The sequence below is a fragment of the Centruroides vittatus genome, unplaced genomic scaffold, assembly GCF_030686945.1.
Source record: "Centruroides vittatus isolate TY-2023 unplaced genomic scaffold, ASM3068694v2 contig_854, whole genome shotgun sequence".
Taxonomy (NCBI): Eukaryota; Metazoa; Arthropoda; class Arachnida; order Scorpiones; family Buthidae; genus Centruroides; species Centruroides vittatus.
The window spans coordinates 3,230,062-3,249,382 of record NW_027122558.1 but is presented as its reverse complement, the minus strand read 5'-3'; the positions used below and the strand labels follow the sequence as shown (position 1 = coordinate 3,249,382).

Genomic DNA, 19,321 nt, shown 5'->3' with positions numbered 1-19,321 from the left:
TCACACTACCAATTTTTAGTTTTTCATCACTGATAATTTGTTTACCATTTTGCATTCTCCGTCCAGATTTTTTTAAAAAGGTACTGCAAAACTGGATGAGATACATTAAAAGCCCCAACTAATACAGTTTTTTGCTTTTGCTTTGCCCAAATTTTCTCCACTGTTTTGCTTGAATTTGAGAGGGCAGTTGCCCTCCTTGTTTCCAACTTCTATGCCCATGGTTATTGAACATCTACTCTGTAGATTACTAACTCTGTAGTATGCCTAGCATGGTTATTGAACATGCTAGGCGTACTACAGAGTTAGTAAAAATCAGTTTTAGTAAACAGTTGAGAACCTTTTCAGTCAAGACAAACTATTGCAAATTTATTCTGATACAGATTTGATTAACGTTTGAAAACTTTACATAAATTGCATAGCAATTTGCTATTTCAACCTTACTTGAGTACTGGTCTAATGTTTTCAAAACTATAAGTTGAAAAAGACTTATCAAATACTCATTTTGTTATCTTAGTGATAATATTAGCTAAAGAAAAAATATTTAATTTTGTATACTTTAATTATATTTTAAATCTTTAAATTTAAATTTTATTTTGTTTTCTAAAACAAGAATCTGTTAATTTTTACAAAGATTTACGTTCCATTTTATTACCATTCTAATCACGTAAAATTCAAATTTTATTTTTTACCTTGCATTGCTAAAAATCTATTAAACATTTTTAATTTGTTATACGTTCTCTTAGTATTCCATAACATTTGTACTTAATTTCATTTAGGTTTTATCTTTTGCCTGATGATAGTGATTTCTTTTACAGAAATTACTTGCAATACAATACAAATATTGTCATATTTTTAAAAAATTTGTTCAAATACTACCAAAAGACATTTTACTTGTTTTATCTTTATATAAGGATCTTTTTTTTTTTAAAAAAAAACAGTATTTTAAATGAAGTTATTCTTAAAAATTTTGAAGTTTACATTTATGGTGCAACTCTTTTAAGTTAGTTTCTAATTCAAATATGTTTGGAATCATCCTAGTTTCAAAAATCTCCTATAAAGCAGTTAGCTTTAAAACTGTATAAAAAGAGTGCCGGAATCAATCGATTTTAGAAAAAGTCCACATTCGGCTAGTATTCCAAATAAAATCAGTACCGAGAGTTTTGATATTTTGGACATAAATGCACAGTTAATACTTTTCAATTTTGTATAAATTTCATGAATTCTTTTTGTTTCTATCAAACAAATGAACAGTCTTCTATTTTTCTATAAATTTCTACTTACAGGCAATCTTCTCATTTTCTTCATAATTATTCATTCAGGAATGAATTTAAAAAGTAAAATTCTAGAATAAAGTTTAAAAAGTTCTATATTAATTTCAATAACAAATACATATCAACATTAAAGAAAATTGTTTAAGTATTTTACATATTAACAATCAGAGATTACCTCAATAATGCATAAAACATACAAGAATGATGATAAATTGCAAAGCCAAAATTGTATGAGCTTTTAAATCTGTTATTTTAACTTGGTCTTTCTTATGATATACATTAAAACTGAGGTGAAATTTTCTTCTTGTAATTGTAACCTGATGTTGTTATTAATCATTCAATGTTATCAGAATTAGTTTATTCCAAAAAATAATATAAAAAGTGTAAGTAATATAAGTTCAAATATATTTATAAAATTTTACTTGTTTTTGTGCATGATTGTGTACAGCTTACAGAAATTACCAGAACAGAAATAAAACCCTTGCTTAACTTACCCTAATGCATACCCTATTCCTATAGGAGTAGCCATTGCTCCATAGGAATGAGTTCATAATTGCAATTTAAAACTGTCATATAACTCATACATGTGTGCCATTGCATAAATATATACATGTTTCAAATTGTCTTCTAAACACAGATAACCCATGGGTTTTCACATGGATAATTAGAGTTTCATTATAGTTACCATTATCTTCAGGTAAATAAGCACTTTTACGCTGTCTTTTCATGTTCTCAGTCTCAACATATTGCAATCATTATCAGTCTTAACTAGCACTTTAAACATTAATTTCCTGTCCTTAGTCTTCCACAACAACAGAACCGAGAATCCTTCCATTGGCTGAAAGACTGAATCACCTGATACAACAAATGGAGTGGAAAGAGTGGGAAATTTCACAACCAAATATACCTTTGACCTTATGGTCTAGGTCAAAGGTCAAGATTATTTTAAGGTTTAAATTATAAGCTTTTTCTAATGGGAAACCACACTTTTTATTACTGGAATAGGCAGGGAGGTTAAAAGTTACATTTTTTCATGACCTTATTACTTTGAACTTTAAAAGCATTCACTACTTTTAGCACTACCCAGGAGTAACAATGTGGACATAGTAGTTTTCTGCTCCCTTCGAGATGCTTATTTTCGGCGAGTCCCCTTGCCTCTCACTATTGCAATGCTTGTTTTCAATGCAGTCGCTTTACTTTTCACCATTGCTTGAGATGTTGGTTTCGGGGAAAAATTTTATAACAAATGTTCAAAATGATGCCCTTCCACTTTGATGCATTTGTTGCTTAAAATTATCACACTTGAGATGACCTTCAGAGGTCACCTCAAGGGATCACTAAAGGTCACGGTTGATTGTGAAATTTTCCGCTCTTTCCATGTAAATGTAACTTTTACCTCCTTGCCTATTCCAGTAATAAAAAGTATGGTTTCCTATTAGAAAAAGCTTATAATTTAAACCTTAAAATAATCTTGACCTTTAACCTAGACCGTAAGGTCAAAGGTATATCCGGTTGTAAAATTTCCCGCTCTTTCCATTGCCGGGGTCAAAAATGTGTGTTCCCATTGAAAAAAACAGACTTGACCCTCAAATGATCTTGAAGGTCAAGGTCACACCCAAGGTCACCAATTGATTGGCCCTTCAAAACCCTACAACTTTTGTCTATACCTTTTTCCCAAAATAATGAGATCCAATTAAGTTATTTCATTGTCTCAAGATAAAAAAAACATCCTGTATATTACTGTATTTTATTCTTTGGATTCATATAACTGAATACTTGAAAAGAATTTTGTATTTTGCATGTGTTCTTAACTGTTCTATACAAAAAGAACAGTTATCAATATTCTATGATTTTTAAAATCCTGATGATGGCCTGTAGAACAGGTTGAAAATGTTCATTACAGTTAATAAATAATTCTCAGTAAGATAAGGTATTGTTGTGTAGTTTAAAATATTATAATTGTTAATTATAGTACAAGACAGTCTATTTACAGGATTAAGATGTTAAAAGAAAAGTTTTATTTAATATTTCTTTATTAAATAAAACTTTCTAATGGCATTTAAAAAATATATATATTTTTAATTATTATAACTTAAATTTTAATTTTTGTTTAACAAAATATAAGTAATGTCGTATGATAAAAATTTTAATTATGTAAAATTTTATTACATTCAAATGTAATGCTCCAAACTGAAGAAGAGTAAGAAAGTAGATGGACAAGATTGTCAACAATTATAGATGGCCAACCTGAGTACGATTCATCATGCATATTGTGAAAATTGAACAAGTTAAAAGAAAACAACTAAATGACGACCTTGTCAGAAGCTAGTATGTGTAAACTTTCTGACTTGAGAGTGTGTCATCAACTTACACTTTCTCAGAGTTGATAGTGACACCTTTCCCTTGACTTTTAGTCACCTCTAGGAAATTTTCAAACTTATAAGATATGTACAGTACCTGTGTGCTATTACCATCTGCAATTTCATTTGTATGCCTTCTTTGAATTTCTGTGCCTTTGGATTTCTCATCCTTCTGTTTGTGTGCTGCTACTCTTCAGAACTGTCAATTAATGTCAAGGACTGATTTTCAGTTCTCCTCAACGTGGGCTTTCTAGTTCAGACTTGTAATGTACCAAAATTTGTGAACTCTCTCTCCATAACGTGAATAAACATGAATATTACATTTTATTTAGCATGTAATGCACTGTACAAACTTTTGTGCCATTTAATAAATGTTTAAGTGTTGTTAATTGTGTTGACCCCCTTCCAACTGAATCTCATCATTTTCTGCTCCATCCTCTTGCCCCTAGTCTCACATAAGAGACTGCATTATTGCCATACACAAAATTGTTCAAAAACTCTAGTAGTAGGTGTAACCTACTAAGTGTCAGAAATTTCCAAGTGTAATCACTCACATTTGGCAATAATAAAGGCAAAATAACAATATAAAACTCCAAATTGGAAACCTTACACTGGTATCAATTAGGTCAGCTGGGAACACTACACTGGTGTCAGAAAAAAATGCCAACCGACACCTTACAATATTCTCCTGACCTTCCTTAAACAGTCTTATTCACTTATGAACTTTGCTATCACTCAGTGGCATAGTGTGGGTGTCAGCCGCCCGGGGCGAAGGGAAATTTTGCCGCCCCCTTAAAATTTTGCCCTCCTCTTAAATAAAATAAGGGAAATCTCTACAAGTCAGTACAGACGGTGTTGTCAGTCGCTACAATGAGCAAGATGTCATTATTATACATTCATTTAAAGAAAGGGGATTCCCCAGTTTCATCACAGAATAAGTAATGAAAAATTCCGTGCTCATTTCAATCGATCTGAATCGTAGGTGCGATAAAAATATGAAATGAAATCGTTCAAATTTTTACAAGATATTATTATTATTTATTGTGAAAAAATGCCACCCCCTAAAAGTGCTGCCTGGGCGGGCCGTCCCTGCCACCCCCACTATGCTATGCCACTGCTATCACTCATGGTATTCGAACCATAAACTTCACAGATCTGGCGATGACTCTCTGCTGGTTTCACATTTCTTGCAGCCAGGAAGTGAATAATGGATCTTATTTCATAGGCAGCAGGCAACATAAAAAGCACACATTGCCGACATGATTCAAAATGGCATCTGTTTGTGACAAAGGGATGCCAGGAGACACTGTGCATGTGCAAAATTATCAATACATGTTTTTTAAAAAGATATTACCAAATTAACCTTACTTAAAAAATATTCTGTGTATCTAAGCACTTCCTCATATATATTTGAATTATTAGTAGGTCTGGAATGTATCTGCCATATAATATTAATACAGTAAGACCCTGCTTAATGCTGATTCGATATAATGCGGTCTGTTCGAAGCCTATAAAAAATAGATCAAAATTTACGCCGATTTAAATTATCACGGCATTTCATTGATTCGTATATAATACAATTAGTTACGAACACAAACCAATCAGAAAAAAGATGGCAAAAAGGTGTACTTTCTTTAAATGTATGTTTGTTTGATGCAATTTTGGAAAAAATATAACACCACGGATGCCATAGGCAATATCGGCTTCGCTTGGCAAGAATTAACTGATAAATGCAAGAAGTGTGGAAGAAGTTATGGCTGAAGGTATCCAAGAATTCTCAATGAGAAGATCCTATCGCTGTATCGTTAGGTTGACCAAACTCAACCTAATCAATACAGTGGGAGTAGGAGATGTAGACGAGCAGGATATTGAGGAGTTACTGCAGGTTTCTGGTGAGAGCCTTACAACGACAACCTTCGAGAACTAGCAGAACAAGGAATTCACGTAGAACTGGAAAATAGAGATTCTGAAAATGAAGAACCCAAAGAATTTCTCTACAGATTTCCTTAGTAACAGTTTGGCAAGATAATGGAAATCATTGATCAAAATGTAGTGAATGATCCATATTTTGAAAGGAGTGCTTTAGCAAAACAAGGCATTTTGGATGCGATCTCCTGCTACCGACATTTGCTTAAGGAAAGAAAAAAGAGCGATAAATGAAACTTCACGACTTTACGACAAAAAAACAAGAATTTCAGAAAAGTCAAGACCTTTGTCACAAAAATGAACTTTACATTTCTGTGTGTATGTGTTATTTAACATATTATTATGCAAATTAATATAAAAATAACTTAAAATTAAAGTAAAATTTGTTTATTTTTGGTTGCATGTCCCCCTATCCCTATTTACTCTATGCTAAAATGACCTCGTTTAACACTTTCATTTAACGCTTTGTTGTCTAGGAATGCATCCCCCGCATTAAGCGGGGTATTACTGTACATTGGTTCATTGGGAAATCAATATCCACTATACAGTAATGGACAAAAGTAGAGCTACCATTGACATATGTTTTAAAAATGCAACCTCTCTTTTGTTCACCACCTACTACATGATTAATATTGTGGTAGTTGATCATGCACTGTGGCTATGCGCTCTATAAATGCTAATTCAGCATCAAAAGTCTGGGGATTGAGAGAATGTATAAAGGCTCTTCTGATTAATGCCTTGTAAGTCACAATCTTGTACAAAAAAGAATCACACGACCCCACCGGTGTGTACATGACGTGGATCCTGGTTTATGATAAACCAAGGTGTGGATACAGGATACAAAAAGTAACAAATTTTTGAGTTTGAATGTCAGTTATCATATATATTATTTTTTTTTCTCATAAATTTTTCAAACAAACTTTATTGAAAAATGTTGTATTTAAAACTAACTATATGGATAAATATATGTGATTTTTTTCATATGAATAAAATAATAATTTAATTTTTGGTGAATTTTTAAAATAATATTGCCTGATTCACCTATTTTTGCCCTTGACCATTTTACAAAATAAGGGGGCGTGGCAAATGGCAGGCTAAGGGTTAACATCAGCGTGCGTAAATTATAAAAAGGAAAGGGTTTTTTCAATGGCCTAGTAAGAGTTGATTAACAACACAGTTTAGCCATTCATTGAGTCCCGGTACAGCAACTCTGAACAGGCATGACGTAGTTTTAATAATTTTTGAACTTATATTCAAACTCTTGTTCGAATTTTATTCCAAAATGAAGAACCATTGAGGAATCATTAAAAAACCCGAGAAGGACTTTGAAAACATTCATTTTTGTTTATCATTGTCATGTACACACTAATTGGTGATTATCATACAGGAACACACATAACAAAAAAAAAATAGATTTTATTTTGTACTGCTTAACTTAAAAGGACTGAAGAGGGAGCAAATAGTCTGAAATGCATATCCTTTGTACAAAAATAATAGCTGTTTTCTTTCATTAATGTTAATGGCAATTAATTCCAAGAAAAAGTAGAAAGTCAGATTTTCTAGTACAGTGGAACCTTGCTTAATGAGCATAATTCGTTCCAGAGTCTTACTCGTAATGCAAAACACTTGTTCAGTGAAACAATTTTTAAAAAATGCTCAAATGTTTTATATATAAAATACAAAAAAAATATACAAAAAAAAAAAAATTGTACAATATACACTGTTAAGGAGCATAAATCATCATCATCATCTTTTCTTCTAGTGCGAAATGAATCATCCTGGAATGAGAATTCGATTTACAGAAACAAAAATAAAAAAAATTCACAGCTAATATGTTTGATAAACACTCCAAACGATATGCCAAATTCTTGGGTTATGTAAATGCTATAATTAAATATTAGAAATTAATTAATTTGACTAGAGGTAGACAGTTATGTTTCCATCTCGTATTAAATTTAATAATTATAAATAGTTAATTTTTAATTCAGACATTTCTAAAATTTAATTTGGAATTGGTCATTAAATTTAACGACCCAAGAATTTGGCATATCGTTTGGCGTGTTTATATAACAGGCTATGGTTGTTCGTGTTTATAAGTAATATGTGTGAACACAAGTTTGGAAAAATATGTGATTGCAAGCGACACTAAGATGCTAGCGAAAGGAGTGCTAAACACAGACTGATGGAGCATGCCGCATGTGCACAATTCGGGACTTCCCCTCTCCTCGTCACTCGTTATGCGAAACATCGCTCGTTAAGCGAGGCAAATTTTTACGATTTGTTTTGCTTGTTATGCAAAATACTCGTCGTGTGAGTGCTCGTTAAGCAAGGTTCCACTGTATATATTTAATAAAGAAGCAATTCAAAGCCATGGCTGACCATTAATGGATTGTTTCTTCTTAATATTTACATTTCTAGTTTTATATTTACAATATGAAATATATTCTCTGATTATTTCATTTAATTTCATTTTATTTTATTATAGTAATTATTATATTATTAAAATATTGAAAGTAAAAGCATACGAATATTCAATTGTTAAGATTTTAGTGAAAAACTTAACCTTATATATTTTATAAATAAAAAAAAATTCATACCATTTACTTATTAAATTATTAATTTTGAGGTTGCCTTTTAAACAGCATAGTTTCTTTAAATATTAATTCTTTTAATTCTTCTTTAGGCAAATCATCAAGTTCAGTTTCAAATTTAAATGGCTCTTCTGCAAGAGGCTACATTTAAAATATGTAAAATTAGATTTCACACAAACATTAATAATTATTGACATTAAATAAAATATATTAAAATTTTATTTTTCATTACATTTTAATCGATAAGATATATGTATAATTTATTTTTACTTGTAAGATATAAATTTTATGTTAGTGAATAGCAATATTAAATATATCATTTTTATAAGTTTTTCTATGCATATTGAAAGAAAAACTTTTTGGATTTGAAATCAGTTTTAAAATCATCACTTCATTCCAATGTGAGATGACGATACTATTACTCAGACTTTTAAGAGACAGTAAAATTTTTAATTTTCAAACATTTTCAATCATCTTAATCAACCTTCTTCAGGATAGTAAGAAAGAAATTACAATTTAAAAAGAATGAAAGATGAAAGGTATTCTAGAACAAGTTGATTTCAAATATTAACATTTTAGAACAAAGAAAATTTAAATGCGTGTGTCTGACTTCTACATAGATTAAAATATACAGTAAATACACAAATAAATACCAAAAGCACACAAACATAAAACAACAATAGAAGAAATAAAATATATAGGGTCTGTACCATTAGCAAAAATATATGTAAGGATTAAACTAATGACTTAACTCATATATTACATATATTATGCCAAACAAAAAACTTATAAATTTGTGCTGTAAACATACAAAACTGGATTTAATCAATTTAATAATGTGTGGTAATCTCTCTGTACAGTATAGTCTTCATTATCACAGTTTGTCATCTTGAACCAAAATCTAATAACGCCCTCCATGCAATCAATGTTGTATCACAGTCTTTGCATTGATGGCTTGCCTCCTTGAAAATGCTTTTGTAGATTTATCAAGCTTCTGTATATGTTATTTGGTCTGCTTTTTTATTCTGTACTTTTTGGATTATTTTTGCCTGGTCCCATTTGATTGAAATGGAATCCAAATCAGAAATCACGTAAACTGCTATGGTGGCAGTAGGATTGATCTTCCAAATGTTGTCTTTGTGTTCCTTTATCTGAATTGGAAACTAGCAGCATTTAAGGCTTTATCAGAAGAGTCCATAAATGGCAAAATGTTCAAAACAGAATATGGGAGCTTGAATATATTACAGCAATTGGACACCAATTGCTGTGATGTATTCAAGCTCCCATATATTGGACACCTCAAACCATAGAAGCTATGATCAAGAAAAGAAAGGTCATGTAGGTAGGATCCTCTATGCAACATGTACAAGATAGGAACATCTAAAAGAAAGAAAATTATCTACAAAAGAAATCTCACTATATATATGGACTACTGTGGAATGACAAGAAAGCTATCAATCTGCCGCACATTCCAGATGTATAGGAAATAACAATCAATGACAATACAGTTTTGCAAGACCTGTACTACATTTGTGCTGCTAGGTGGTCTATAAAATCAAGGATAAAAGAACACAAAGACAGCATTCAGAAGACAACTCTACTACTGCCTTAGCAGCTTATGTGATTTATGATCCAGATTTTCTCTGTCGATCGGGACTAGGTAAACATAATCCAAAAAGTACAGAATAAAAAAGCAAATCAGATAACTTATACAGAAGCTTGACAAATCTACAAAGCATTTCAAGGAGGCAAGCCATCAATTACAAAGACTGTGGCACAACATTGATTACATAAAAGGCATTATTTTAGATTTGACTCAAGTTGATGAACTATAATAATGAAAAATATAGAGAGATTACCACATATTATTGTATATATTATTGATTAAATCCACTTGTTTACATTTATAGCACAAACTTATAAATTTTTTGTGAAGAATAGTATAAGTAAAACAGTGAAACCTCAATCTATCATTCCCGTATCAATTGTTTTCCTGCATCTATAAATTTTTCCTTTTCCAGAGACACTCAAGACTATGACAGAAAGTGACTATAGCAGTAAAATCATATTTAATGTGGATGAGAGTGGCCTGTTCAGAAAGATGCCTAAAAGAACTTTTATTGCACATAAAGAAAAAACTTTTCAGGCTTTAAAGTTTCTAAAGACTGATTGACAGTGATGGTTGGCAGGAATGCAACTGGTGACTGCAAGTTAAACCTCGCTTAATTTACAGCTCTGAAAACCCAAGAGCCTTAAAAAATATATCTAAATTAGCTTACCAGTGATTCGGAAGTCAAATCATACTTTGGGTGACAGCTTCTGTTTTTGAGGACTGGTTTAGTCACCACTTCATACCCAAAGTCAAAGATTATTGCAAGTCTAAACATTTAAAGCGATGCTTCACATTGACAATGCACCTGGTCACACTCTTGCCACCCTAACTGATTTTGACCCATGTGTGAAAGTTGTGTTTTTTCCCTCCAAACATAACCAGCTTGCTTCAACCAATGGACCAGGGAGTAATAAAAACATTCAAAGCTTACTACATGAGGCATTTGTTTTCACATCTGAATAAAGCTATAAGGCAAAACAATGATGTATGTGCTAAAGACTTTTGGAAACAATTCAATGTTTTAGATGCTGTAAGACTCATTGAAAAATCTTGAGGATGAAATTTCCAAAAAAAACATTGAATGGTGTCTGGCAGAAATTTTGTCCATTTTTTTTTTTTTAACGAGATGGAAGCAATGCCAGAAACTGATCATGTCGTTCATGTGATAGAATAAGTTGTTAATCTTGCCAGGCAATTGGATTTGGAAGTCAATGATGATGATGTCAACGAGCTGTTAGATTCACATAATCAGGAGCTGACAATTGATAAGCTCATAGAGATGCATTAGCAAAATGTCCACAAGAAAAGCACATGACAATTGCAAGCTTGACAGAAGGTTTCAGCTCAATAAATCACATCTCTGTGGTTTATGCATATATAAATTTCAGTAATTTCTGAATATTTAGCAAGTAAAGGGTCACAATCCTTTTTAATGATAAATGTTTCATCCCATAAGACTACATTATTCCATTGAGATTTAAAAGCTGTTAATCTATTTTACAGCAGTCTAGAAATTATGCCCAAGTAATCAAATTTGTAGTTAAAACATCCATTTATAAGACATTGATATCTGCAGGAATTTATTTTATGTTCTCGAATTTAACATTTAAATACGTAATGTGAAGATGGCTACTAAAAGTAACTAAAATTGTTTATTTAAAAACCTGCTATGGAGCTGCTCATGGGTATAGTCCCATAAGTAGCTACAACCTGCATTTCTCCAATTTTTAATGTAATTGAGACCATAAAATATTTTATAATAAAATTGAAGAATTTTGTTTCACCCTACATGTAAGTGCCTAATGAAGCTTGTAAAGATCAAGTAATCATCTTTGCAAGTTTTAAAATTAACATTTTTTTTTTTACTTCATAACATTGGTAAAAATGGTCTTTTTGAAAATTAAATTGTTAATTATACAACTTTTAGTTTTCACTCAAATTTCAGATTTCTCACACTAAAATAACTTTGAAATACATACAATGAATGACAAAATAATAATGATAAAGATTTATTACCTCATCACTAGGCACATAATATTGCTTGAAATATGGATGAGCTAATGCTTGTTCTACAGTTATTCTTTTATTAGGATTAAATGTTAGCATCTTATCAAGGAGATCCAAAGCTGAAAAAATATAATTATTCAAGATGTTTAAATCACCATCATTTAATTGTTATAAAATGAATTTAATAATAATAAATATTGGAAAAGTTTTTATCATATCTAAATATCTTACCTTTTTCATCACCATTTGGATATAATTTTGTCCATAAAACTTTTGATTTTTTTGGCAACGACTGCAGATAAATTCTAGCCTAAAAGATTAAAAATTTATTAATAAAAAACTTAAGTTTTACTGAGATAGAAGGTTTAACATTGTTAAAATATGTAAATTAATTACAAATAAATTTAAGTATAAAATCAAAGTAAAATCAAAAACTTGAAAGTCTAACAGTTAGGGATTACCTTCAGATGGCTGATGCTATATTTGGATTTTTGAGAGAAGCTTAAAATCAATGACACTAATAACCTAGTATAATGAATGTTATTTGTTCATTGTTTTATAAACTGTCATTAGTCCTAAGATTTAAAAAATATACACATCAAACAAAACCCGATATCATAAGCAAATACTCCAACAACTGCCATAAATGATTGGGCTAAATTCTGGATATATGATTATAGATTAGAAATAAATTTGGCACTAGAGTTAGGCGTTAGGCACCATCTCTTATGAAAATTAATAATTATAATATTTAATTAATTAATTTAGATTGAACTGGAAGAAAAGAATCGGCCCGAAGCGGAACTCAAACCCGCAACTCCCGCTTACCGCGCAGACACACTGTCGGTTACGCTACCCAGATCTTTGGTCTGATCTCCTCTTCCATATATCCAAAATTTAGCACGATCATTTACGGCAGTTGTTGGAGTATTTGCCTAAGATTTAATTTGAAATTTTAGATTCGACTGTTAAGAATTGGCAAAAAAAAAAGTTCCCGATTGTCCAGTTTTACGTGAACAAATTATTTTTCGATTTTACAAGATTTTTCCTTAAAGTTTAAAATGCTAGTAATTTTTGTGGGACAATGTGTACATTTGCATTCATTTGATGTTTTACTTGTGATTAAACAAAATAAAATTAGTAATGTATTAATAAAACTAATTTTCTTTATTTTGATCTTTAAAGTCACACCTTGTCCTATATGCAAGGTTGTCTCATATTCAAGTAAATACGGTAAATAAAAATCTTAGTGTTAAAATAAATGAAAACTGGTTAATTATAAACTATAGTTAAAAATTACAAACTCAAACGCAAGCACTTTTGATGAAATACTTTGAGTCTTCAGATTTAAGAAAAATATAAATTTCCTGTCGCAGTTCAAAATGTTCAAGACAAACTATTACTATGAGAGAGCCATCGCAAAGTGCTGTAGTACAACAAAGACGTGTGCTCTGATTCCATATCCTCACATAGTTTTTTGAAAAATTTTACCTTTAACAGCCAAGTTTTTATAAAGTTTACTACATTCGTTACATATTCTAAAGCCTGGTTTAACGTAGAACTCAGATATTTTGATGCAAGTGCTTCCCTGTGAATAATGCAATGGGTCCACAGTGCATCAGGGGCTTTGCTTCATATAAGTTCTTGCAATCTTCCATAACAGCCGTACACAGAATGAGCACCATCAGTACAGATATAAATGCATTTATGCCACTCTTAATTATTTTCAGAAATAAAAGTATCAAAGATCTCGAACAAGTCTTGAGCCTTAACACCAGCAGTGACACTTTTACAAAAGAGAAGATCTTCTACAATGTTATTACCATCTATAAACTGTAAATAGCAAATCAAGTGAGCATCATTATTATTATCCATGACTTCATCCAGTTGCAACCCAAATTCCTTCCATTTTATTTTTTCGATTAACTGATCGTTGAGCTCCTCTGCTATGTGCTGTATTCTGCGACTGATGGTGTTATTGGACAAAGGCACTTTTGAAAGTTGCTTCCAGCAGACGCACCGATCATAATGTTCATCATATCTACAGCAGCTGGTAGAATGAGTTTCTGTGCGATGGTATGAGGCTTCTTACCTTTTGCGATTATATGTGCCACCTTGTAAGGATGCTAGAAAAGCATTGCTTTGTATTGATTCCTGATTATAAAAACTGTATTTTTCTTGATTTAACTCTTTTAAATTTCTAGTAAAATAGTCACATGATTTGATACAATATCCAAAAACTAATTAAACACTGAAACTGCGTGAAACCAACAGCTATTTATATACAAACTCAAAGTATCGAGAAAGTTCGACAAACTACTAAAACAATTAAGAAAATTATTGCAGAGTGCCATCTGGTAAACATTTGTATATGCTTTTGTAAACAGTTATCATTAAGTGAGTTAATAGTTTTGTACCAGATTTGCTAGATGTTGCATCTTATCATACTGAATTGAAAATAGAAGTAAAATTATGAAAATTTTATAATATTTCACGGTGCCCCTGGGAGGAAGTCACGGCTCCCTAGGGCACACACTTTGAGAACCTCTGAATTAATCCATGTAGATACTAATTTTTTACATTTTGATTGGTTTTACAAATAAATTTTCTTTTATTTATTTCTATCAACTAGCAATTTTTAACTAATTAATTTACATAACATAGATCTTTAATAAGTAAAACAGACTTGAAACATTCTTTGTCCAGTGTTATATACATCAATATTTTGCAAAAAATATTATTAAATTTAATAACAAACTTCGTAACTGGAATAAATGTAAATTTAAAAGAGTTCCTACTAGAAAACATTAGAAAAATTAAAATTTTTGCTGAAACAGGCTGAACCCTTTTAAATTACAATATAATAGTCATTTTGGAATATTTTAAACTCTTAATTTAAATGTATAACTTACTTTCTCATTTATGATACATTGAAGATCTTCAGAAGTAGGGGATCCAAGAATAGCTAATATTCTATTCAATTGGTCTAAGTCTAAAAGAAATATATAAAAAAATTACTAATGATAACATAATTTTAAAATTAACATTTATATTACTTTTAAAATATTGAATATCTAACACTGTAAAATTTCATACAGGATGGTTCATTTTAATCAATTCAACTCAAAACATATGCATCCTACAAAAAATTCATTAAACCAAGCATATTAGACTTCAAGGGACCACAAAAACACTATCAGTTTCATCATAGAGGATGCTATAATTAGTGAAAATGAGATCAACTTCATTTACTTAAGTGGAAACCCTCATTTTTATTGCATATTATGATTCTACATAAAAAAACAGACAGACTTTTACTTAAAACATTTTTTCTGAACGATGCACTTTGCAGAAGTTATGAGCATTTAAATTTTCATGTGACCTCCCCTCCATACAGGATGCTTGTGCATCTGCTTGTACAAGATATTCAAATTCTCCAAATCATACCTTCTTTATACACTCCAAATAATGGATGCTGTAGCAACTAGCAATATATACAATGCCACATCTCTTCTATATCCATTTAAAAAAAAAAAAGGAACCAAGACCATTAAATTAACTCTAAAAACCTTTAATGCTATGCAATTCAGATGAGAAATACATCCCTCTTCAGGCTACAAAATACCAAAACAATTACAAATGTGTAAAAATATGACATACAGTATAAATCTCAAACCTTTTTTACAATGAAGCAGTTCAATTATGTGCCATAAATTATGACCCAACATCAGTTCACTTATAGCCTTACAACTTGTCCCTTATCCTATCTTATGTCTATAGCTTTTATTACTAATGATGATCTCATTCCATACATCTATCTATCTATCCATACCTTCACTTAAATTTATTAATTTGTTACTACAGATTATAAACACATGTTCTTTAAACTTCCTTTGGTATTTGTCTTTTTCTTTACATAGACTTTTTACATTATTTTTGTTGATATTATAACCTTATTTCTTGGCCTTTCTTCAATTTGAAATGTGGAGTCACTGGCCAAGAAATATACAAAGGTCAGATTAACTCTAACCATATCTAAGGAGAAATGGAACTTTCTATTTGAATGCAAAAAGAACACATTATACCTTATGTTGATATACCAAATTAAACTACCATATGGATTAGAAGCACTTATCCCAAAAGTACATTTTGTATGCTTCTGAAAAGCAATTTAATCATCCGAAAAATATGTCTACAGCAGACTATCTAACCTTATAAAGTTAGAGAACGAAATCTATAATGAAGACCCAAACTTACTCATAAATATAAATGCACAAGTAATTAAACTGGAAGAAGAAGTAAGCAGAAACCTATATAAACATCTACCGAAAACCGACTCATTACAATAAAGCCACACCAATTGCTGTACAATATCCAACTATATTCCAGTGATAATAATTTGAATTATTGATTAATATGTCCCTAAAGGAGAGGCATTAGGTGCCATCTCATATTAAATTTAATAATTATAATTTAGTTAAATAATTTTAGAATAATCTGGAAGAAAGTAATCAGCCCAAAATATTCTACAATTATTAAATTTAATACAAGATAGTGCCTAACACTTCCCTCTAAGAAGAAATTAATTAGTAATTCAAATTATTATTGCTCGAATATAGTCCAATATATGGCAGTTGGTATGGCTTTATAGCAGAAACCTACATAAAAAGTATAAAAAGAAGTTAAAATGGATCTTTCGTCATCAAAAACCAAAATGTAAACCAAAATTCAACAATACCCTAACCTGTTGGGATCACATTAACCCACCCAAACTGTATAATTAAAGCTTGCCAATATGGACCTATGTTTTCATCAAAGTTCTCCAAGGTAAGAGCTGAAAACATCATTCCCAACTTGGATGAAATCTTGGCCCAATCTCAAAATGCTTATGATGACACATGCAAAGAATTCTAAAGATGGCAAACTCTCTTCAAAATGCAAAAAATGAAAAGTGACCCAGAAGATAGAAACACATGGAAAGCAAGAAATGGCTAAAATGTAATGAGGTAATGTTAAAGCTGACAAATGCAGCTTTAGCATTACCTCATTGCAAAAGTGACAGATGGTACTGTTAAAAATATCCATATATATCTCATTACTACAGATTTACTTCTCCAACAGCAAATGTCAACTCATCAGAAAAGACTATGTGGATAACTTACAAAAGAGGGTCAGTAAATTCACTGGCACAACCATAGCCAAGCTTGTAGGGCTAAATCATGAAACAATAAGTTCTCCAGACACATTGAGGCTGTTCTGTTCACTTTCACAAAAATTCATAAACCTGGACAGCAATTACATCTGATTCTAGATAAAGCAAGATCACCAACAATCGAAATAGAGAGAAAAAGGCACCAATGGCTTGGATAACATCTCCATAAATATGAATATAATGCAGCAAACTCTCTAGAACTAATATTGATATTAAAAAGCTTAACTTGTACTGGTAATGAGTTCATTACAGTACTTGATTTTGCATCAATGTATCCATCCATCAGGCTTGAGCCGTGTTTTTGCACTTTAAGAGATGTTTTGTTGCGTAATATACCAAACGCATCAAATTATCACCAACAAATACTAGAATTAATGCATATGCTATATCACACCTCATTTTTCACATTTAACAATTGAACATTCATACAAAAATGGGGAATTCCAATGAAAAGCCTCCTTTCAGGGAATTTATGCAAAATGATAGTTAGGTTACTGGAACAGCACACAATCAAAAAATTCCTTGGCAGCATCCAGTTATATGCAAAATACATTGATGATATTTTAATAATTTGGAAATCAAGACCCAACATCAAAGATGTTTTGCAAACTATTAATAACTATAAGTATAGTCTAACAATAACTAATACTAGACCAATCAGACAAAACAAAAGTACACTATCTAGACTTAAAAGTAGAGATCATCAAGAATAAAATACTCACAAAAGTTTATTACAAACCAAATGCCCCTTCCTTTTCATACCTGCTGCCTCTAATGATCCAAAGGGTTTTAAAATAGCAGCATTTATAACAGGTTCAACAAGCTTACACACATTGTTCTACACAAGAGGATATGTGGCATGAGATTGAATCTATTAAAAAGCTAGCAACAAAACATGGCTACAGTGTTAAACTAATTACTGAATTGGATAGAATTTTAAAAAACAAGTCAGGTAAGGAAGTCGAACAACAAAAACCTAAAAACAAATATGTAACAGTTGAATTTGACTACAAGTCATGCAAAGTTTATTCTAGCATAGTGAAAGATATACAAATAAATATAATGTTTAAAAGAAACCCAAAAGAAAACCCAACAATATTCAGGTTATTAACCAAAGGAAAAGATTAAATAAATGAGAAAAACGCCCCTGGAGTATACACCATACCTCTAGTAGATTCTAGATTCAGCAGATGCCTAACCTATACAGGATCAACTAACAAAAGGCAATTATAACACTGCTTAAGCCAAATATGCAGATGAGCCTGGGATGTCCTCATGTTGGAAAGATGCAAAATTATTAAGAAAAATGTCTGATATACAAAAATTAATAATAAGTGAAACCATCGACATCTAAGAGCAGCAAGCCAAGGGCTGTGCATTAACAGCAGGAAAAGCCTCAGCTTGGCAAGCATTTTTACCTAATTGTACTGAAATCAATTAATAATTTTTTATTAATTGCCTCAATGTGCTTAATATTTATTACAGGTACTCCTCACTTTACGACCGAGTTCTGTTCCAACGACTACGTCGTTAAACAAACTGTTCGATAAGCAAGGAGCTTGCCCCTGGAATATAGGATCGTTGTAAAATTATAAAAATTATGCAACAAACTGCAAATTTATTCATATGTACATATGCATGTCTTTTTATCATTTATTTATTTGGTTATCTGGAGCTGTAGAATGTCCAGGTAAGGGAGATGATAATGATGAAATAGAAGTTGCACCTTCAAGGGCAGAGGTCCTGGATGTAACAGTCGAAAAGAAACTCTTAAGTGTGGTTTGCTTTGTAATCTTTTTTCTTGATAAATTTCTCTATAGCCCTTTAAAAGTTCACTCATCCCACATTCAACTTTATTAAAACATTCAGTATTTGGATCCACAGCCTCAAGTTCCAACATAGCCACATTAATTTTGGAGAACACACCCAGCTAACCCATGTACAGTACCATGAATTCTTTTTCACTTCTTCAGTTCTTTCCTCTTCTTCCTCTTCCAAATGCTGCATCGCTTCTAATTCTATTAAATCCTCATTTGTTAGCTCTCCGTCGGCATAATCCACTAATTAAGCAATGTCCTCCACTTCAACATCTAAAACATTGGCAAGGCCCACAATTGTTTGAATTAAATCAGTTTGTTCAAGATTGTCACGTGATTCAATATTGTTTGCAAAACTTTTTATGCATTTTTTCCATATGCCTTGCATACACTTATCTGTCACTTTGTCCCAAGCCAATTTAATGTTTTTAATGCAATCTAAAATACTGTACAATTTCTAAAAATCATGAAGGGTTATTACATCATTTTCTGTTGCTGCTACTGCTTGGGTAAAAGTCCCGTGGA

The 19,321-nt window shown here is 31.2% G+C and overlaps 1 protein-coding gene across 1 annotated transcript in view; it reads right to left on the bottom strand.

Annotated features, from left to right (window-relative positions):
- Positions 1-929: 929 nt before the first annotated feature.
- The window catches only part of LOC136982614 (mitogen-activated protein kinase 1-like), a 71,761-nt gene continuing 53,369 nt past the window's right edge, over positions 930-19,321 (bottom strand). The window contains exons 7-11 of the mRNA XM_067279160.1: positions 14,680-14,759; positions 11,999-12,077; positions 11,777-11,886; positions 8,155-8,289; positions 930-1,342 (exon numbers count right to left, since the gene is read on the bottom strand). Coding sequence (XP_067135261.1) covers positions 8,173-8,289; positions 11,777-11,886; positions 11,999-12,077; positions 14,680-14,759 — 386 coding nt within the window. The 3' untranslated portion in view covers positions 930-1,342; positions 8,155-8,172. The remainder of the gene's footprint in view (positions 1,343-8,154; positions 8,290-11,776; positions 11,887-11,998; positions 12,078-14,679; positions 14,760-19,321) is intronic.